The sequence below is a fragment of the Manduca sexta genome, chromosome 9, assembly GCF_014839805.1.
Source record: "Manduca sexta isolate Smith_Timp_Sample1 chromosome 9, JHU_Msex_v1.0, whole genome shotgun sequence".
Classification (NCBI taxonomy): domain Eukaryota; kingdom Metazoa; phylum Arthropoda; class Insecta; order Lepidoptera; family Sphingidae; genus Manduca; species Manduca sexta.
The window spans coordinates 8,804,159-8,827,792 of record NC_051123.1 but is presented as its reverse complement, the minus strand read 5'-3'; the positions used below and the strand labels follow the sequence as shown (position 1 = coordinate 8,827,792).

Sequence of the window (23,634 nt, the reverse complement as noted above, 5' to 3'; positions counted from 1 at the left end):
CGTGGTGACCTCTGCTAACACCGTGCAAAAAATTATTTATGAGTAATTAATATTTTCGGCAAAAATCCCGATTTTAGATTTGTGGTTTTTTGATCACACTGTCTCTTAGCGCGCTTAACTAAAGAGAATGAACTACGTCACAGCTGATGATATTATTACCGAACCTATAGGGTTAAGAAGGTCAGCTCACTAATGAACTCTCAATACGTTCACTGACTTGGTGACATAGCGTGACTTTTATAACGGAAACCTTTAGCCCGAAAAACTTTATAACGCGAGCGGGGCCGCGGGCAAAAGCTAGTTCAAGATAATGCCCGACCCCACACCGCTGCACAAGTTCGAAAATATTGCAGAGGTTGGGATACGTAGCATGAATTGGCTAGCACGCTGTCCGGATCTTAATCTCATTTAGCATGTTTGGGACAGTTTAAAAAAAGCTGTATATGCGAGAAATCCTGTACCCACAACAAGTGGCAGCACTAACAGCAGTGATTTGACAAGAATGAAGCAAGATCGGGCACGTAGAGGCAATACACCTTATTAAAAGTAAAAAAAAACCTGTGCTTCAACTTTTTTCTTATTTGTAAAAATCAATTTTTCAATTAACCAACCAAAACCAATTTTCGTTACATTTATTGTTTTTGTTCAAAAAAACTTAATGGCCCTTTCCAGTATACAAACATACACTTAAGGATATGATACTACGCTGTTATGAAGCTAACGAACCAAACTATAGGTTTTAATTTAAATTTGTATAAAAAGTTTGAATACTTAGTTAAAATGTTTATTTCAAAGGCGTCTTGAACATTGATGCAGTTTATGCTCAGAATAAGAACAAGCATTGTTCTGAGAGTTTATGAGTCCGTCAGTGTACTAAAATGGATATAACTACCTACATAAAAATGTGTGTTTTGATTTATAAGAATGAAACCACTTTAAAATTACAGAAATCATGTGTTATGTGTACCTAACTTATGCAGTTGTGGTTGTTTGATTAGTGTCGTTTGTTGCTTATGATGATAGGTTTTTTTTTTATACAGACCCCACAGTCAACACCGGGGGGACAAGCGAATGGGATACTACGAACCAGGGATGTTACGGATATGCAATTTCGGATGTGGATACGGATATGGATATAGAAATAAAATTATATCGGTTTCGGATACGGTTGCGGATATACATAATTATTTCGGATTATCCGTTAGTTTCGGTTACGGATATTAGATTAAAGTAAAATAAAGATATTATGTAATACAGTACGGCGAGGATTACTAACTAGGTATCGTTCGTCGTCATCGTCGATTATTTATCGATGAACCAATTGGGGGACATGGGTGTTCGGAAAACCTCTGTGTTTTAATTTGAGATAAAGTTTCAGTGAATTAGTGCCATCTCCTTACCGTGAAAAATTTTTATCACACTGTTTACATTTTGCAAAATTATGATGGAGAAATTCACAGAATAGCTTCGCCTAATACCAGTATTATTTGATTACGTACTTAACCATATAAAAGATGATTTCAGTTACAAACCATACAACAGGCACAAAAATCCAATAAGCTCAGAAAAAAAAAACTATACTTCTTAAGTTGATTCCTAAATCAATACAATAATATTTTAATTTATGCTTTATTTATTTTTGACAGATAATACATACATACGTTCGCGAATTTAATTATATACTTAGGTATTTTGTAGTTTCTCATTTAGAAGCATATTAGTTTAGATGATGACATAAGCGTCATCATCAGCTCAAGAAACTTATTGTATAGTGTTATTTCCAAGTAAATGTGTAGTAAATAAAGTATGTAGTTTCCTTTAGTAATGCAATGTCCAAATGACTCTGTATAAAACTGAAGAGTTCTTTGAACGCGCTAATCTCTGGAACTACTAAACCGATTTTGATTTGTTTTCACTAATAGTATTCTACATTTCTCCTGAATTGTAAACTTCAATCCCGGGAAAATATACAGCGGGACTTTCATCCCGGAAAAACATTTTCACACGGGTAAAGCCACGAGGAAATGCTGGTATAGATTGATATAAAATAATAAAAACAATGAATGATTTGTACGTTGCAATATTTCATTTTGATAATCAAGATTTCGCCCTGTTATAATAAAATCAGCCCTGTATTATATACTGTCCCCCTGTTGGGCACGGGCCTCCTCTACTACTCGCCCTGTTATTAGTCTTGAAATGCCTACATACATTGACGCATATTCTATAGACACGAACGTCCATGAAAACAATTTGTTCATAATCTGAACTAAAATGGCAACCAAAATGTCACTGTTATAACCTATTTATTCACTTGAACAACAAATAATTTTATTTATTTGACTTATATTTTTATTCAAATCTAGGTTTACACTTAGACTCGAGTTCTTATATCATGAGCCCCACTCCGTACACAACCACAAGCTGTCAATATTGACCATATTAGTCAGTTTGAATGGATTGCAGTTCAAGTCAGTTAAACACAGTGAATGTTCAGAACACCAAATCTAGTACATCTAGAACGTACACAGCCAAACTTTACTACCGGAGAAGATCATACGCACGCGATGCTACGAGCAATACTTACCTAGTTTATTACCTGAATGATGTATATAGGTACATAACATTACATAAATACCTACCTCGGTAGGAAGCAGCAGAGATTCTTTGTAAGTAGGTACTCGAATAATTAAAAACTTATTTAATTTTTGTCTAGAAACTATCTACTAATAAAATCCATTAATTTATCAAATAGTTTATTAGTAAACTGGATATGTAGATATTGTATCCGTTCAGGTCCACTACGCTGTTTGCGATGACTCGGCGTCCCTGCAAGTACAAATCATTGAATGCTCCTAGCTGATTTTTTTGGCTGCGGCGGCCAATCTGAACGGAGATCAGCCACGCAGGAGATATTATAGTGCACAAGTGTGTGCAATACACAGGTGCACTCTGTTCCTTCACTCTCATAGTTCGGTGAGAAGGCAATCTAATATAACTGGAAAGAGATCAGGCTTAGGACCAACGGCTTTACAGGCTTTCCGAGGCACGGGAGTATCACACCGCCAACTTCCTAACTCCGAGGTGCGCCTGAGTAATTTTTAAGATGAAAAAACCCAGTCACAATAATTTTGGCCCGATCCAGGATTCGAACCCAGGACCTCAGCGCGGTCATCATACTCGTTCCGATTACAATAGGGTATTTTAGAGTATGTGGAAAAATCCAAAATTACATAAATAATATAGTTTAAGCAAAAAGCAATCGGAAAATAGTTCATAAAATTATAAAATAAATTTTTAAATTCAATTCAAAGTTTTGACTTTTTTTATCTGTTTTACAAATATGCGAAGGCAGTAAACTACTTGAAGTGTCAATACGCGTTCACTATTTCTAATTTATCGAAATAAATATTTTTTTCGGATATTAAATTTAGAACTCTCCTCGGAAGTTGTAACCAATTTATACTCATAGTTATATCAGTTGGCAATTAAATCCATATTTTTTTTTGGCGTTTTTACACTAGTATTCTCACATTCAGGAACAACACACCAATGGTAAGGATAGTAGCTCATATTAATTGTAATAATTTCCTCTTTCTCTATGCACAGCGTTGTTACTTAATGTTTACTATCGAGATGACGTCAACAACGTGGCCTCTAGCGTTTTCGTTTATTTACGCGGGAAAATTTAAAATGTAATATTTAAATGTATTTTAAAAGTACCTATTGATTGATTATTTTTTTTTAAATTTCTAGTGGTATTTTATCATCTAAAGATGAATTTAAGACACTTTTCAAAAAAGAATATAATACCCTATTACAACTACGCCACCGAGGCAGTAGTAAACAATGAGTAAAAGTTATTTTCAAGTAATAAATAGCAATGTCCTATTAAAATGTCACAGTTGTTATGCAAGAATATTAAATAGGTAAGTAGAGACGCAACTTGCACTTGGCCAGCTTATCACCATATCGGGAACAAATTGCAGACTCTAGTACTGAGCAGTTAAACCCCATATCACCTTACTCGACAGGGGAATCGAACCTAAGATCGCAGCACAACAGTCGTACCGTAATACAACTACGCCACCTTGTCTAACCTGGGAATATTGGCGTAAGCTTTTGTAATTCTTATACTTGTGGTAGGTCTGTCATATGTGAGAATCCACCTGGGTAGATACCACCGCAATGACTACTTCTGCCACCAAACAGCAGTGTGTATTCACTGTTGTGTGTCACTGCATGATGTTTCTGCTGTTTATGGGCGATCGTATGGATTACCATCAAGCGAACGGCAAACTCGTCTCGTCATTCAAAGCAATAAAAAAAATTACTACACCAGGTACCTACATAGTTTGTTTTAAGTAAGTAATGACGTGACGAGCAAGTCGCTTGCCTGATAATAAGGGACACGACCAATAAACCGTAGCAACAATACAGAAGTTAGTATTACAAAGTATTGCGTGACGCGTTCGTCACCATGAGCATAAGTCTGCTTTGGCCGCAATATTCTACAAACCGTACCACAACATCGTATCCACATGCCCATACCTGGTGGCAGAAATAGACATTGCGGTGGCACCCACCCAGACGGCATAGAGACACTGAGTACCTCACATATGGCCAATCTCAATGTCAATCTTCAATCTGGTTTCGAGAATGAACCAATCATAATATCACATTTGTAAGCATGTCATAAAAGCTTCGTTCTGATCAGGGATGTTATGGATATGCAATTTCGGATATGGATACGGATATGGATATCGGAATGAAATTATATCGGTTACGGATACGGTTACGGATATGTAATTATTTCGGATTATCCGTAAGTTTCGGATAGTTTCGGTTACGGATATTAGAATAAAGTAAAATAAAAATATTATGTAATACAGTAGGGCGACGAATAATAACTATCGTTCGTCGTCATCGTTATTAATTATCGTTGAACTAATTGAGGAATTAATTAATTAATTTGAGATGAAGTTTTAGTGAAGTAGTGCCACCTCCTTCCCGTGAAAAGTTTTTAACCGACTTCAAAAAAAGGAGGAGGTTATCAATTCGACGTGAATGTTTTTTTTTTTTGTATGTTTGTTACTTCAGTACTCGTTCATTTATGAACCCATTTGGAAAATTATTTTTTATTCGAAAGAATATCTCTCCAGATTAGTCCCATAATTTTTTTTTCAGTATTTTGGTTTTAAAAATAAAAAACCTAGAATAATTATGTCGTCCAAGAAAACGAAATCGCGAATTTAGCTTTCCTGTAACGTTTTTAGTTATGTTTTTGCATTGAGTTTGGTTGAGTGTACTTCTTACATACTTATACATACAGTATCACACCTTTTCCCTTTTTTAGGGGTAGGTAGAGGTATAACACCACAGCGTGATAGTTGTACTGTGAGCGAAATATATCAGTCGTGTTTTTGCGTTGGGTTCGCTTGAATTTAATTCTAACGTACATATATAGCATCACACCTTTTCCCCTTTTCAGTGGTACTCAGAGGTGTAACTCCTCAGCGCGATAGTCGTATCGTGAGCGAAACACAACTACGACATCGAGACGGTCTACTTTTAAACTAACACAAAAAAGCAAAAATAAAAATAATTTTAACAAAAATTAAACCGCCTTTAAAACCCCTGAAAACCAAAAATAATTTCACATAACAGGTATTTATTGGATACCAACTTTGGAGTCGGTGCCTAATTAAAATTGCTAGTTAAGCTAGATAAATATATTTACGAATATACGAAAACAATGTGCTGCCAGCGTACAAAGTCAGCAGGTCAGATCGTCGCCGGAGATGAACACACCGCCGCAGCACAGCAAATGGAAGCTATTAAGGAAATATTTAAATTTGTGAACTGTACACTACCTAAATGCTCACCCTGTTACATATAGCTGGTCAAATGTGGGTGTATTACACTCCCTGCCCCGAAAAAAGAGGAAAGATACAGGTGTAACACCATATATGTGCTTGGTATTACACCTTTCATTGTGTATGTTTGTTAGTAGTTAACGCAAACCTACTCCTTTTAATTAATTTGAAAGAAATTTAGCTCATGGATGGACTATGCTATTAAAATTAAACAATGTTTCCGTACATTTGTTCACATATTTATCTAGCTAAACTAGCAATTTTAATTAGGCACCAACTCCAAAATTGGTATCCAATATATACTTGTTATGTGAAATTATTTTTTGGTTTTGAGTGGTTTTTGAAGGCGGTTAAATTTTTTGTTAAAATTATTTTTACTATCACACTGTTTACATTTTGCAAAATTACCTTTAACTTGATAAAAAAAAATGTCCAAATTAAATTACTTTGGACGCATTTTGTCCTTATAAATTAATTTAGTACGTAACACAACACTTTTCCTTTACTTTATTAAATTAAGTACCTACCTACTCCTAAATAAAAAAAAATATATATGAATGAGGTTATGTTATGACTAAAAATAACAAACATACTATACAAGATTCACGTGGCGGGTGAGCGGTGAAACAAAAACCTGTCGGAACATATTATCCGTAACTTATCCGAAACTATTATACCGGATACGGTTACGGTTACGGATATATTTTTATTTCGGATATCCGATAGTTTCGGTTACGGTTACGGAGCTCCATAACATCCCTGGTTCTGATTGGTCCATTTAAGAGATAGATCAAACAAAGCGATTCGGATCGTTTATTGAAAATAGTGGCTGATATCCTAGTAATATTATAAATGCTAAAGTTTGTAAGGATGGATGTATGTACGCTTGTTCTTCTTTCACGAAAAAACTATTGAAGGGATTTGGATGAAACTTTACAGTAATATTGGTTATACATCAGAATAACACATAGGCTACTATTTGTAATGATTTTGTGTAATTTGGTCTTAACATAACGATACGTATCAAGTAAGACGGAAAAAAATTTACCCCGGAAACCTCCTTTCACGCTAGGCGAAGCCGCGAGCAAAAGCTGATATTACATAATATGAAAGACTTACTTTTCCTTCGAGCGTCTTTGCGCAATCCTATATATCCTGCGCAGCTCCAACAGCGCTCTCATGATTACCACGAGCTGCTGCTCGAAGTCGGCGACCGGCGCCTCCAGCGGCAGTCCCTTCTGGTTGCAGATCTTCACGTACAGACTCCATATGGCGGCTCGCACATGGCTGAGCTCCACGTGCCTCCTCGACGCGGTCTCCTTCAGGCGGTTCAGCGCCAACTCCCATTTTATCACGCGATTCCTCACTTTGTCGTATCGCCACTGCGGAGTTATTACAATTGGATGACGAGACGAGCAAGCCAGCTTGATGGCATATGAAAACCAGTGGCTCATCGTGGTTCCCTCTCGCCCGGTTCCTTGGAGCAGCAACCACATTCATCCAATTGAGCGACCCGGGGCGACAGACACGCCACGCTACGCCACTGGCGACAACTCACACTTGCCCACTAGAGCCTAGACGGAATTTCCGTGCTTTCCAGCGTTTTTGCCATGCCTATTGTAATCAAATCTAACAGCTCATGTGATAGGACCCTTTCATTTAATTTTATCCGTGGTGCTTTATAACTAGCTTATCTGGTTGTGAACGTCCCTATCCTTGAGGTTAAAACGCCTCCTTAGTTCATTACTTATTGACGCCGAGCTTCACCGCTCGGAGTCATAAAATGCGTGCCACTGCTGATCCTGGCTTACAGGAGTTGTAGTGGTGAGTGTGAGGGCGGGAAAGTCTCTCAATTGCACACTAGGCCCGACGCATGCGAATCGCAATGGAAACGTTTCGTAAACGTAGCGTATTCCGAAGGCAGTACAAGAACGCTAGCGACGCAGAAATAGATTTAACAATAGTAACCACTCAGCAGGATTTTCGTGTTGGTGTGACCTACTATTACCACCTACCATCATCGATATATATATGTACTACGTACTAAATTTGGCGTTCCGAAAATTCACTGTGTTCAACTGAATTGAACTGCAATCAAAATGTGTACGGAGTGGCGCTCATGATATAAGAATTCGAGTCAAAGTGTAACCCTGGATTTAAATATAAGATATTAGTCAAATAAATAAAATTATTTGTTATTCAAGTGAATAACTAGGTTATAACAGTGACGTGTTGTCGCCATTTTAGTTCAGATTTTGGACTTATAGTTTATATGGATTTTCGTGTCTATAGAATATACTTCAATCCCTACCATTCATAAAAATTGCCGTAGGTGTACATACGAATACTCGAATTTTATCATGTTAATAGCTTTATTACAAGTAACTATTTGTATTTTCCCACGCCTAACCAATTATGCTATTGTATTTGTGACACATCAAAAGCAACCTTAAAACTACTAGCATAAGGCGCGCGGGCAACGCACACCCACGTTTGCTCAGAAACGTTTGAACAGTTGGACAAGGTGACTGAACCAGATGACACAAGTACCATATTTAAACGCATCCTAATATATTTCAGCTCTAACTAAATGTAGGTTTTAATAACAATATCAGCCCTGTATTATATACTGTCCCACTGCTGGGCACGGCCCTCCGCTACTACTGAGAGGGATTAGGCCTTAGTCCACCACGCTGTAGTGCGGATTGGTGGACTTCACATATCCTCGAAAGTTCCCATAGAGAATTTCTCAGGTATACAGGTTTCCTGACGACGTTTTCCTTGACCGTTAATGCAAGCGATAATTCACAAAGAATACACACATATTTTTTTAGAAAAGTCAGAGGTGTGTGCCCTTGGGATTTGAACCTGCGGACATTCGTCTCGGCAGTCCGTTCCACAAACAACTAGGCTATCGCAGCTTCATGTAACGTAGGTTTTATACATGGCTAATATCTCCACAACCTTTACTGGTGGTAGGTCTCTCATATGTGAAAGTCCTCCTGGGTAGGTACCACCGCAATGTCTATTTCTGTCGCCAATCAGCAGTGTGTATTCACTGCTGTGTTCCAGTTTGATGGACATTAAAGCCAGTGTAACTACGGGACATAATGAGACTTAACATCTCACGTATCAGGATGGCGAGCGCAGTGGAATACCAAACAATACTTTGTAATTCAAGGTGGCGGATGGTGTTTCTTCTGTTTACGGGCGGTCGTATCGCTTACCATCAGGCGAACGGTAAGCTCGTCTCGTCATTCAAGAGAATAAAAATAATCCTTACCCGCAAATTGGCAAGAGTGTTGTTAAGACCCATGATGAAGAGTTTCTTCTCCTCGGTCAACGCCGCTATCTCCTGGCGAGCGTTCTCCAACATTTCCAGGTCCCGCTCTTGACGATCGGCTAGGGTGCTTTTTGCAGCGGCTGTCAAAAAAATACCATTAGCCACCGAACGATACAAATCGCTGTCTTCCGATCAATTCCGGGAATAAACCAATGAGAATAACTCATCTGTATAACAATAAGAATACGTAAAACCTTTTAAAATAAAAAATCCAATTTTACGTTACATAACGCATTGTTCAAACCCCCCTCCCGCACCCGTAACGCATCGTAACGTTTTACAAGACCTCCTCCCCTCTAAATTGCGTTACGTAATAAGTACTTGAACGTCCCCAAACCGAATCACAACAGTGCACACATACTGTTGTTTGGCGCCGTAGCGATAGCAAAAGAAATTGCGGTGGTACTACTAGCTACTCAAACCTAAAACTTTATCCCCTTATTTATAGACATTATTTATCTAAGCTCCATCTTTGCTATGATAACAAGTCTGTTTCTCAGTGCTGACGGCATGGCAGCCTTCGCAGTGCGTAGACATAGGGCCGTCCTGATTGGCTAATATTGAGATACATCTTGAATCTAGTTGACTGCAGGCTTGCCAACTTAGCGCTTTTAGCCCTAAATTTAGGGCTAAAATAAGTGTAAGTAGGCTTTTTTTCAGGGCCCAAAAAATTTAGGGCTATTTTTAGAATCATAAAAATGTTTTCATGTATTACTGTTTGACTGAACAAAAACCGTTTTTCTGCAATAATTCCAAATACATCTCACTCACTATCCACGCTTACTCAGAACAATGCTTGTTATTGTTCTGAGACGCTGTATAATAATTCTCTTTGATCCTCACAACTACAGGCCTTTAAATTTTAATAAAACAGGGAACTTATTTCAATTATATTCTTAGATAGGTATTTACATTCGTTATACACTGCACCATACAAAATAACATTAAGAGTACAGGGCTTTCCTTGGAGTTTTTGCATTTGCATTTAGGGCTATTTGGGGATATTTTATCGTGACGTGACGTGGTTATTTTTTTAGGAGTTGGTAACCCTGGTTGACTGTCAGATAAACACAGCTGAGAAACAGACTTGTTATCACAGCAATGCTCCGTCCTTAGATAAATAACGTCTATGAATAAGGGGGTTAGTGTACATCCCGTGGGCAAATTAGAATCCCAGGCAAATCACTTTATTTTTTAAGTCCAGTAAATATAATATAGATGAACACAACAAACCTAATGCTTCGTAACGATTTAAAACGTCCAGCGGTTGTTTGAACTCTGGGTAACTGTGTACCACTGCCATGAGGTAGTCCTGTTAATTAAAACTGTTTTATACACGTACGCATCAAAACGCCGAGACCTACATGGTTAGCGTTCTTTAACAGTTTGCAAGGGCTTTTATTTCTAAACATTAAGGAGGAACCAGCCTATGTTTTCTTTATTTTTAGATCGTTAGACGTACTCTTTGAGACTTTCCCGCCCTCACACACACCACTACAACTCCTGTAACCTGGATCAGCAGTCACACGCATTTTATGACACCGAGCGGTAAAGTCCCAGGCAACAATAATTATTTGTCTTTATCCCGCAACGAAATTAATCAAATAGAAAGATAGGAAGGAGTTGTCTCTAGAATATTTGCTCTACTCTATACTATTTGTCAACTTTCAATGCCTATAATTATCATATTTCCTTAAAAGCATACGTAGTTAATTCACTCAGTATGTGAATGTTCATGAGCAGCGATTACATATTTAGGGGCCTTTATTATTATATCCTAAGCCACAGCAAATTCCTCTTCGCGACGGTTTCTTGTGAGAGAGTAGCACTAGTCCAGTCGATCTGGCACTTTCAATAAATAAAATATCTACTTTATTTATCACGTAGGCGAACAAAGTTGCACTTATTATATGTCGACACAATTTGTAAGAATCATTACTATTAATTCTGAATAACACTTAAGACCGCTTATATAAATACGGACATTTAATTAGATTAAAATAGCTAAATATATATCAATATCTAGATTCCAAAAATTAGTAGTAGGTAGTCAGAATTTTCGTCACCGAAATATAGTAGATAAAAATGAACTTGTAGTGGTTGACTGGAGCATGTGTAAATATAGCTTACATGCTGATTTGTGTATTCGAAAAAAAATCTATTACTTTTGATTAAGTATCGTTAGTCCTTCAGATATTTAAGTAACTATTTTATCGCTTCTACGCGAGCGAATACGAAAAGCACATTTGTATTTATAGAAAATTTTCTATCCTTTACCCACCTACCACCTACTTACCTTACTCTTCCCTTATCCTTGAGCGCTATCAATAACTCCACGGCAGCGTACCTCGTATATAGTGTAGTCCTTGACCTGCTTCTCCATCAGCACCCTGACCTCCTCCATCTCAGCCACGCGTTGCCTCATGGCCTCCGTCTCTCGTGTCTTTCGGACTAGCACTTCGTTGTCAGCCTCCATCTTACGCTCGGCTCGATCACGCTTCTCCTGATTCTCTCTTATGAACTGTTTTGTGTGCAATATTAAGTTAACTTACTGTGTATTTACAGTCCACACTTCAGTTGTACTCAACTGTGAGTAAAAAAGCATTTTCATGTAATGATATGTTCGCTATTCTAAGTCTACTGTATTATATTCATATCTGTGATATCGTACTTCTTATAGAACTAGTGTAATACAGAATACTGTTACTTTGATATCGCTGTTTTGATATCGCTATTTGTATACTCAAATGTGGAGGCTAGTTATTAGCAATTGGATTATACATTAATGTAACCAAACTTAATGTTATTAGTTTGTAAGGATTCCTAAAAATATAAAAAAATAAAGATGTACTTCCCTTGATTGAATAAATGGTCATGTTTTGTATAAATAATATGATTACAAGATTTAGTCTAGTGTCGCTATTATTGAGAATCTGTAAAATCCGGTAGTCTATACAATACCTAGGCATTTAGATAATGTATAGAATACCTAAATGTTTACATAAATTTGTTAAAAAGAAAAAATATCGTTTTTAGTTAGTTGGGTAACAAGGCACTACAGTTTAACATGGCGTGGATCTGGTGGAAAAAATATCCAACACGATAAAAATAAGACATCTGACGAACCTTGTTAAAACTGATGAAGGATTCTTTGAGCAGCATTTCCTTGTTGCGCAACTCGGCCCATTTGGCATCCATCACAAGCCTGTTCTTCTTCTCTTCTTCTCGCTTTTCTGTTAGTTTCTCTTCCGCCTCCATAAGGTCGCGCCGGGCTTGTTCCATCAAGATTTGTGGCGTCGGCCGCGCTATGTCCCATACTGGGTATTTTCTTATCGAGAGACAAATATTAATAGATAAAAACCCCATATGGATTCATTCCTGTACTGCTGGGTTTTTAGTCGAAATGCCAGCTACAAAAATAGATTGGAGACCCGAACTGAAGAGCATGCCGTTGATAACCCGGTGAGATAGCCGTAGCATCTGACATAATCACTAAATCCAAGGTCTGCGGAAAGGTGGCTCGCTTGAGAATTTTAATACTGTATTGCGGCATGATTACTACACTGAGGTCTTGTGCTCGATTCACAGACTAGGAAAAGAGATATTGGATTATTCTGATCAACATCAGGCCGGAATCCTGGAGTCCGAAATTAGGCACGATAAATGGCGATAAGTTGACATTATGTGGGATCTAACTGATGGAATATTGGTATTTACACCCCTACTTATCCTTAAAAGAGGAAAAGAAGTTATGCTATGTAAATATTAACTGCTCTCTTTTAGAATGCATACTTACTTTACCATACTCGCACTCTCCTTTAAAGATTTGAAATACTCTTCAGTGCATTCCACTGGTGGGCCATGAGGTATGGCAATAGGAGCTAAATCTTTGAGATTTTTATTCATTTTTGATATAAAGTACGTATATTGATATAAAATAAATTGTATTCGAGAATTTCAAACCATGTAAACAACGGTTGCTAATGGTTGCCAAAGTGCATTAATTTATTGCTTAGTTGCTAGGCAATGATACAAAGGGTGTGGCTCGTGTGGCATTTGTGGCGGTACAGTTAGTGCATATACCGCCATCTTGTCAACATCGCCGGAACTACAAGAGGATCGATGCAGCGACACAACTGCAGTGATATCACACAGCAATCACGATAGATGGCGACATCGATCCTGAATTGCGCTTGCACAATTTGCGCGACATGCAGCATATATACCACCTCCGTATAGAAACTGTCGGAGGTGCCGCGGCCGATCAGGCACAACATCTGTCTGACTGGGAATATTTCCCCTCTATAGAGGAACGTAACCATCTGTTCCTGTCCCGGGCGGCAAATTCAGAGGGCGTCAAATTCAAACTTGGCAGACGAATACATAACTCATCATTAATGCAACTTTTACTACTGAGACATACAGTACATTCAATACTAAAATTATTTCCCGCGGGGCGCAAAAAGATGATGAAGATGTGGAATGTATGTCTAATGTCACTGTCATTGACTTAGTAATAAACTAGCTACGGAACAGTACGGTTGTTTTATTGCGTGTGACGTATCAATTGGCGACGAGGACGAACTACCCACGCATTTTGCAAAATGTCGAATTATATCGGGAATTTAAGTGTTTTCGATCATAAAATTCACGATTGGGACGTTTTCAAAGGACAATTGACGCATTTTATTGTGTTAAATAATATCCCAGACGGCCACAAAAGTGCAGTGTTGTTGACCAACTTATCGGAAGAATCTTACCGTCTAATTAGAAACCTCGTTTATCCTAAGAAGCTTGAAGAAAGTACATATAATGAGCTAGTGAAATTACTCGATGGACATTTTACGCCGAAAAAGTCTACGTTCGTTGATAGGGCAAAATTCTATGAGGCGATCAAGTCCGACGGTGAAAGCATCGAGGAATGGGCTGCACGGCTGCGAGGGTTAGCCGTGTATTGCGAATTTGGCACTGAATTGGACACGCTCCTCCGTGACCGGTTCGTGCTAGGCTTCGGGTTAGGCCCAGAACGTGATAGACTTTTTGAGTGTGACTCAGGGAAGCTGACATTCGGAGAGGCGTTGCAAGTCGCCCAAAAAGCGTCGGCAGCTCGCGCGGCGCGATCTACTGGCATCGCTACCGGCATTACAACCATCAAGGACGAGCCCGTATTCCACGCGGGTAGGACAACGCGCGCCGGCGACGGCCGCGCCGGTGGGAGCGCGATCCAACGCGGTCATGGAGCTGGTGACGTCGAATTCCGTTGCACAGTGTGCGGCTTAAAGAATCATAATGCGCGAGATTGTAGATTTAAAAATTATAAGTGTTTAAAATGTGGGCAAAAAGGCCATTTAAAAAAGCTATGTGATGTTTCAAAGTGTAACTTAAATAACTTTGTTACGGAAAATGTTCAGCCTACTCAAGAAAATGACTGTAAGGAATGTGAACTCTTTAGTATAAGGTATGTTAACTATAGTCCGGTTAAAATTTGCGTCCAAGTAAATAATATAGAACTGTGTATGGAGTTAGATACGGGTTCGGGCACAACAGTTATTTCAGATAAATTGTATTCGTCTTATTTTTCGCAATCAAGGTTGCTTAAAAGTGATATCAAAATGTGTCTATACAACGGCCATAGTATTACACCCCTAGGATATTTTGTAGCAAAAATAAAATATTCTACACTGTGTAAAGACATTAAAATTTATGTTATACAAAACGGAGGCCCATCGTTATTGGGACGTGATTTTATGGCTAAATTTAAAGTTTACTTTGCAACATCTAATAACAATATTAATCCATGTCTGAATAACAAGTACATTGAAGTAGTGCAGCGACTGTTGGATCAATATCCGGACGTTTGGAAAGACGAGTTAGGCTGCTTTAGCAAGTTTGAGGTCGAATTGCAATTGAAAGATAAGGTAACCCCAAAATTTTTTAAGCCAAGACCAGTACCTTTTGCTTTAAAAGATAGAGTTAGTGCGGAGCTTGATAGACTTGTCTCTCTAGGAATTCTTGTGCCCGTTAACCATTCCGATTATGCTACACCTATAGTACCAGTTTTAAAAGAAAACGGTAAATTAAAAATAGCGGGGGATTTTTCGTGTACGTTAAATAAGGATTTGAAGGTAGATAGATATCCGTTACCTCGTATAGAAGAGGTATTTTCCAAGTTAGGTGGTGGTGAAAGATATACTAAAATAGATTTGAGTAATGCCTACAATCAATTTAAATTATCAAAAGCATCTCAGAAACTAACCACCATCAATACACACAAAGGGTTATTTTCATATAGTCGTTTAGTTTATGGTCTAGCGAATGCACCGGCTATATTCCAAAAGGCAATGGAAACACTATTGTCAGGGTTGGAGGGTGTCAGTGTATGGCTCGATGACATTTGTATTACGGGTCCTACTACAGAAGTACATTTATCAAGGTTGCGAGAGGTCTTGCGTAGATTACAGGACGCAGGATTACGGCTGCAAAAAGATAAATGTGTGTTTTTTGAAAGTAGTGTTACTTATTTAGGATACGTAATAGATAGAAACGGATTGAGAACTTCTCCATCTAAGGTTGAAGCGATATTAAAAGCACCCGCCCCCATCAATGTATTAGGAGTAAAACGATTCCTAGGTATAGTAAACTACTATAGGAATTTTATTCCATTAGCTTCGGCAATATTGCACCCATTGCACGAACTGTTGCGCGAAGGCGCAGCATGGCAGTGGGGCACAAGCCAGCAGGAGGCGTTCGAGTGCGTTAAACGCGAGCTGGCCAGCGAGCGCGTGCTGGCCCATTTTCAACCAGACGCACCGTTGTTACTGACGGTGGACGCAGGCCCAAGCGGGCTCGGCGCTGTGTTAGCACACCCGGACACCGAGGGCCGCGAGCGACCGATAGCCTTCGCATCTCGATCGTTATCGGTAAGTGAAAAAAACTATAGCCAAATTCAAAAAGAAGCGACGGCAATTATTTATGGAGTTAAACATTTTCACCAATATTTATATGGTAGACAAGAACCGTTCATATTGAAAACTGATCACAGGCCCTTGCTTTCTATTTTTGGTAAAGGTAAGGGCATTTCTGTCACGGCTGCCTTACGCTTACAAAGGTACGCAATTATATTATCTGCTTACAACTATAAAGTACAATTCGTGGACGGTAAGAATAATCAAATCGCAGACTATTTCTCTCGTTCCCCCATATCAGCGCCCGTAATGGATGAGAGGGAGGATGAAAGTTCTAGGCATTTTCTCTTCTTAGAGACAAGCGTGGAACCGGTTCTATTCGAAAACATTAAACTAGCTACCGCGAGGGACAATACGTTGAAAATGGTAATCAAGTATATGAATAACGGTTAGCCAAGGAAAATTACATGTAAGTCAATTTTGCCATTTTTTCAGTGTAAAACAGATCTAGAGGTTATTGACGGCTGTTTGTTCCGCGGCCATAGAATAGTGATTCCGACTGTGTTCAAAGAAAAAATGTTAAAAGAGTTGCATTCGTCACATTTTGGGATAATAAAAACTAAAAGCGCTGCCCGTGGTAGGATGTGGTGGCCCGGAATCGACGCCGATATCGAGCGATGGGTAGGCGCGTGCACTGCTTGCTCCGCAGTGCGCGCCGCACCGCCGCGCGCGCCGCCCGCGTCCTGGCCACGCCCGCTGGGCCCATGACAGCGTATACACATCGATTATATGTCTATAGGACAGGCTGTTTACTTGATTGTGGTCGACGCGTTTTCCAAATGGTTGGAGTGTGTGCTAATGGATCGAGGCACTACTACAAATGTACTTATCCAAAAACTTTCAGAAATGTTTTCTAGATACGGGGTACCCCACGTCATTGTCTCTGATAACGATGTTAAAATTAGTTCCGCCGAATTTTATAACTTTTGCAAAATTAACGGTATCGAACACATAACTTCACCTATATATCACCCGTCTAGCAATGGCCAAGCGGAGAACTCGGTCAGAACGTGTAAAAAAATGATAAAATGTGCGTTATTAGAATCCAAGTGCCAGAAAGATATGTACAAAAAATTACAAAACTTTTTATTTAATTTTAGAAACACAGTTCATTGTACTACAGGTGTCACCCCAGCTAAGTTGATGATGGGGCGTGATTTAAGATGTAATGTATGTTAATTCTACCGAAAAATAAAAACTATAACAAAAGTGATCAATTGATATTAAAACGTAATAGATGTTTCCAAGTGGGTGACCGGGTGTGGTCTAGTTGGTTTATTGGGAGGAAGAGTGTTTGGCGCGAAGGCACTGTAAGAAAGATTGTAGGTAATCGATTGTTTGAAATTTATTTTAAAGATTATAATATCAGCTGCATTAGACATTTAGATCAGATAAGAAAATTTATTAGTGCAGTTACTAATAGTAACTCTGTGAATCAAAGCGGTAACGGGGAAGTGTTAAACCCACTGCCGACGTCAGTAGCATCTCCATCTCCACCGCAGTCGCCATTGTCCAATCCGCTCCACAATAGTACTTCCCCCGGGCAATGGCCCTCGGCGTTTGTGCCGTCCTCGGCATCTGTTTCAGAGTCAGGTGCCGAGGAGGGAAGGGACATGATGTCCTACGCGCCAGATGAAAATATTGTGGCGAGTAGAAATAATAGTGATTTGAATAAAGGGGATATGGACAATGGTGAAAGTTCGGAGACTGGTGGTATTATTTCGGAAGTACCACAGGATGATATTAATCCAAATCACTCCGGTACAACTACCCTCAGGCGCTCGAAGAGGCCTAAGAACCCTGTGAATTACAAGCCATATTTATAAGTTTTATTGTATTATATTCTTTAAGTCTGACTGTTTGTTGCAGATTTCCAAATTAATGTTGGAGGAATGGAATGTATGTCTAATGTCACTGTCATTGACTTAGTAATAAACTAGCTACGGAACAGTACGGTTGTTTTATTGCGTGTGACGTATCAAGATGACAAAGGTAAAAATATAGGTGGTGAGGACGGCATTTTCCAGATTTTGCCCCGCCTCAATAAAATTCAAGATCTGGGGCTGGATGTAGAAGTTTACCTATATTCAACACACACACACATTATTACGCATTTACCCCCGAAGGGGTATGCAAAGGCACAACCAGGGCACCCACTGTTCGCCAAGTGTAATGTGTCCCTGGATGTGATAGGGGGCGAGCCTATCGCCATATCAGGCACAAATTCCAGACTCCGGGCTGATCCGCCCTGTGGAATCAACATTCCACAATTCAAAAATTCCGCGTTTGGAGAATTCCACCAACCACGTCATCCCCTGCCTGTCGTAAAAAAACGACTAATAATCATAAATAATAATAAAATGATAAAATGTGCGTTATTAGAATCCAAGTGCCAGATTTATTTCAATTTACAATATTATTTCATCGGTAGTCGTCGGCGGGCGGTTGGTGGCCGTCCGCCCTTAGTGTACATACGTTGTGCACATCTCGCACATTGTGATGACCCCCGGGATGGACGGCAGCGTGGAAGGTAGGCCTCATGCTGCCGTTGACGCCGAGAGCGTCCTTCAGTTACGCGGGGGCTTCTGACATTTGTAACAAAATCGCCCGCCCTGGGGACAAACCACCCTGGGTCAAGTGATGATTCATTATATCTACTACTTAATAAATAATATATTTACACTAACAAAAAAACCATATATTATATACGCTAATTATGAAAACACTAAACTACTAAATATCAGTGGCGAAGGGTGAACTTTTTCAAAAGGTAACCCGGTGTAAAAAAATTGGCGTCAGTTAAGATATCGGGGGCAATTTAGCGGAAAACAAAAATTAAGAAAACGGATTAGTCTTGAATCGAAATCGACAAACGTTGACATACCTACTAAATTACCTATTATGCGTAAATAATTGAAATATTCATAAAATCGAACAATAAATATAGATAATTCTCCTTCCATTGATCATAAATATAAGTACTTAGGTACCTATTAATTTGTTACAACAAAAACAAAAGTAAGTATTAAAATTATAACCACACTACCTCCCTATAAGTATCTCTTTATTTTCAAAATAAAACTGTAAATGTAATTTCCCCTTATAGAAATAGGTATCACGGTTGCCAAACAGACCAACAGCGTGTACCTACATGATAAAGTTATATAATTATACTCAATTTAATAATCAAGAAAGGTTATTCGTTAACTTTTGCTTGTATCGTGGTGCTATTTTAAAATCAGTAAAATATAATATTAATTTTCTTCTAACAAACATTTTGTGTCTGAAATCAAAAACTTTCGGATCTACTTCAAATATTTAACCATCTAAATACTAATATGTGAAATCACATACTAATAATATACTTACGTAAATGTAGACATTAAACTGATCACAGGTAGTGAATTCCATTATAATACACATTTAATTGTAGTTTCTAAATAAACAAAGCGCTGGTAACTAAACATCACAGAACTATCAAAAAATAAAATGAATAATATGACAATTTACAAACAACGCAACTTGGTAGCATAATAAATTATGACGTTTGATGGACGTAAAAACTGACAACTATACAAAGTCAGTTAACGTCAATGAGTTAACGTGAAGCCGAAAATGTTCGGGTTCCCTTTGCCCATAATATCTTCCGCACGATTCCGACAAACACTGGCATAGAAAGTCATAGAAAGTGCTGCCACCTATGTTAAAAAAACATACTACGACATTAAGCCGCTTGACAGCGGGTTACCTTGCGCCTGTGGCGTCACAATTTCACTTTGGTAACGGAATTTCTAAGGAACTAAATACAAGATGCGCCATCTAATGTTATTTAAAATAAGTAATCGATATCGATTCAATTATCAAACAACAGGCTACTGGCCGATAGATGTCATTATTAAGTAATCATTAATAAAAAGTTAAGCTATTATAATTATTGTCTATTGTCTGATATGTTGTAACTTTAAATTTTCCTATTAAATATATTGTTTAGTATCGCTGAAAACCTAAAAGGGAAGCCGGTGGGAATCGGCTTGTATGGACGCTTCGCCACTGCTAAATATACAAATATAATTACAACCTAGCTGATAAGAAATATTTACTGGTAATACATCCGTCACAATCCGAAGTTTCCCGCGCTTTGCTGTCTACGATTTTTTTTTACTTGACTTCAAGCACAGTGTAGCTGTACCGTAGCACAGCAATACATTGCTTAGACAGTTGGCGTAGCACTGCAAAGAGAATATAATCACTGTAGCACTGCTATTACCTTAGAACAAGAACAACCATAGAAGGAATCTAAATTACCCTCATATACTTATCCTATTTTTTCAAATAGGCCAAAACCGTTGAAAAGAACGAGACAAATATTATGTTGTTAAGGTCGGCTTGCGTACACTTTAAAATAACCAAATGGTTACCTTTGGTCCTCTTTATGATGCCGAATTAAAAGCAAATAAAATGTCAAATGTTCCAACTTGCCAATCCCAAACAATGTCACAAACGCGCCCACACAATTTAGTTATGTTATACTTCAGCGCGTGCTTTTCAAAAGTGGCTACATGTTTTGTAATATTTTTGTTGTTAATTTTAATAAATACACAGTGATAAAGCGGTAAAATATAGCCCTAGGAACAAGCAATGGCCTGCGTTATTGTGGGGTGTAAATCTCATTCTTCTCGTAAAGAAAATGAAACTGAAATCATCAGCTTCCATCGGTGAGTAAACAAAAATCGAATATATTTGCTTAAACCCTGTATATAAGTGCAAAAAGTGTTATTAATTATACTTTATTATGCTGTAGTCATATTATAATCTGCTGTTGGCCATTCGATCCAGTCATTATTAAGTATTTTTCATTTTTATCAATTTTCGTAGTCGTGGTCAATAGTGTTGTGCTGCATATTCTGTCGATAACATACTTAGATGTTAGTATATTGTAGTTTACTATTTTGCATAAATTGCCTTTTACTTTCAATGTATGGTGGTGTAGTGGTAAAAGCCACTTGGAAACCGTGCGCGAAGGCTGGGGTCGAGGAAACTATGTGATTTTCATAGTGTGTTTCATACAATGTGTTTCATTGCAGATTCCCCACAGATGATGCTATGAGGCAAAAATGGATCGTTTCCATAGCTCGTCCCAATTGGCATTGAAAAAACAGCACCGTGTTTGCTCTAAGCATTTCGACAAAGTTTTATTAACATTGAAATAAGTTATCAAACATATGTGACATGAATGATACCGGTGTGTTTTAATTTTACTATCCCATTTTAGTAGCTTTTGTCAAATCACACCTCTTGGGTATCTTTTAATCCCTAAGAACAGAAGGCGTACTGGCTTTCTCCTAGACGAAATTCCCGCCGATTTCTTGTTTGTTACTTACAGCGGTTTCCATTCCTTCCGAAATTTCTAACATTTTCTTAATTTAATAATCTAAATGCTAAACCATTTTTGTGTGAATGATATTGGTATGTTGTAGTGATGTTTTGGTACTTGAATACCAAATCAGGGTTTTGATATCTTTTTAGCCTCTATCTAAAATAGCAATTTGCATCGGTTTGTAGTTGACTGACCGAAAAGTGTTTATTTTAGCAGGTCTGTGAATTTACCATAGCCGATAGACAAAGCATCTATCGATATCGATAAGATGTCAGAAGGGATCGCAACACAATTAAATTTCTTGCTGTCTAAGACAGAGTACGCTCAAATGTCATAGTGTTACTTCTATGCTTGTCATTGTTCTGAGCAATGATAAAAGAAGTATAGAGGATGGGTAATATGGTCACGTGACATGCGGCACATTTCATGAACAAAATGGTGCCGACTCCGCCCCTTACAATAGTGATATGCTAGTACCGAAAATTTTGTATCGACATCGAAGAATTAAGAGAGACAAACAAGCCCCAAAAAGATCAAATACGAAAGGGGTTAGGAACTACCATAATATAAATATAACAAATCATAATGTAAACAAACAAACTGAAACTGATTTATAAGTAACAATTGTTAAACAAAGCAGTACCTGTTGTGACAAACATCCAGTTGTGTTTGATCTATATTTGTATGTTGCACTATTCCTTGCTAAAAATTTAAGTTACAGATTAAGATATTTATTTAATACATGATAAATGGAATAAGATAGCGTAGCCAGCAATTATTTGGTTGGTTTTATTTTATTTTATTATTATGCTCTTTGATCGAGAAACATAACTATGGTTCAGCAAACTAAAATCAATGACCGTAAAATGGTGGTTAAGATAATCAATTATAATAATTATTTGCAATAACAACAATATGATTATGTATCTATTTCCGTGCATGCAAAGGTTGCTCGAAACATAAGACCGCCAATTGTAAAAATATATCTTACATTTCATCTTTATGTTGTTTCTTTTATGTTTATCTATTCTTTTATGTAACAATTTAATTTTATTCATAGCAATATATTAAAGTAATATTACTACTTATTAGGTGAAGTATAATAATCATTACTATTTTACTTATCGCGAATATTGTTGGAAAACAGTTATCTTTACTCGCGTTAATTAAACGTGTGGTTTATGCATATCTTCTCAAAATGTAAAGAAATATGTATTTGGTGTAGGATTCCAATCACGTCGCTCAATATTCTCAATTCATTTTGCCTTGGTTTTAAATTTTTGGTTATCTTAAAAAATATTCTAATTTCACTTAGTTTGTCCTTCTGAATAATACAATATTGATGTGTGCTCTAACATTCTTTCAAAGACAAAAACCGTAACTGATAAACGGGCGTCTGTTAAAATATCGATATCAATAATTTCTAAACAAATCCACCCACCCATCCCTAAGCTCGTGTGTAAACAAACATAATGATTTTAATGTGTATAAATCACGCCTAAAAGGGTCCAAAGCTTAACAAACCAGATCCACATATCATTTTAATTGATAAAAACACATCCAAAAGTAATTATACAAAGATATTTGCTAATTTTCGGTAAAAACAGTTACTAACCTATGAAAATATATTTCGGGGTCTTTCTTGCGTGAATTCGATTTGCATCCTTTCACACAACACTGAGTCATTTTCGAAACTTAACAAATACACTAATAAACACACTGAACAATTGAGAATATGATTATATTACTTTAAATTCAATATTTATGAAGATTTGTTTACATCGTCTGACACTACATGTACTTGCCGACTGTCCAGCATAAAATGGCGTTTCTGCCGCAAGGCGGTCCCAGTGTGTTGAAGTAAACGAAATAGTGCCATATGCGAAGAAAGCAATTATTTTTGTCTTTTTTGTTGCGTTCCAAATAAGCTTTGAGTAAAAGAGATAGACATATATATTGACAATTCTGCGTCGATTTCCCTAACATAAATATAACTTATTCATATAGCTAACTTTTGAGGCCTGTCCTCTTTATATTTAGTCATTGGTTCTGAGGCTATTACCTATGTCAAGT

The 23,634-nt window shown here is 37.8% G+C and overlaps 2 protein-coding genes across 3 annotated transcripts; one reads left to right on the top strand and one right to left on the bottom strand.

Moving 5' to 3' along the window:
• Window positions 1-2,739: 2,739 nt before the first annotated feature.
• On the bottom strand, window positions 2,740-23,198 carry LOC115453492 (coiled-coil domain-containing protein 42 homolog). Of its 2 annotated transcripts, none has more exons than XM_037436912.1 (7): window positions 23,177-23,198; window positions 12,346-12,547; window positions 11,567-11,740; window positions 10,453-10,531; window positions 9,160-9,299; window positions 6,996-7,258; window positions 2,740-2,829 (listed from the first exon to the last, which is right to left on the bottom strand). In XM_037436912.1, the coding sequence occupies exons 2-7, from the start codon at window positions 12,499-12,501 to the stop codon at window positions 2,802-2,804; spliced, it is 840 nt and encodes a 279-aa protein (XP_037292809.1). In that variant the 5' UTR covers window positions 12,502-12,547; window positions 23,177-23,198; the 3' UTR covers window positions 2,740-2,801. The 2 variants fall into 2 exon arrangements, with proteins under 2 accessions (XP_037292809.1, XP_037292808.1); XM_037436911.1 differs by lacking the exon at window positions 23,177-23,198 and adding an exon at window positions 13,016-13,325.
• LOC119188862 lies at window positions 13,485-18,134 on the top strand. Its single transcript, XM_037436913.1, has 2 exons — window positions 13,485-14,677; window positions 18,054-18,134. Exons 1-2 carry the CDS (start codon window positions 13,824-13,826, stop codon window positions 18,064-18,066), a joined length of 867 nt encoding a protein of 288 aa, XP_037292810.1. The 5' UTR covers window positions 13,485-13,823; the 3' UTR covers window positions 18,067-18,134.
• Window positions 23,199-23,634: the final 436 nt, after the last annotated feature.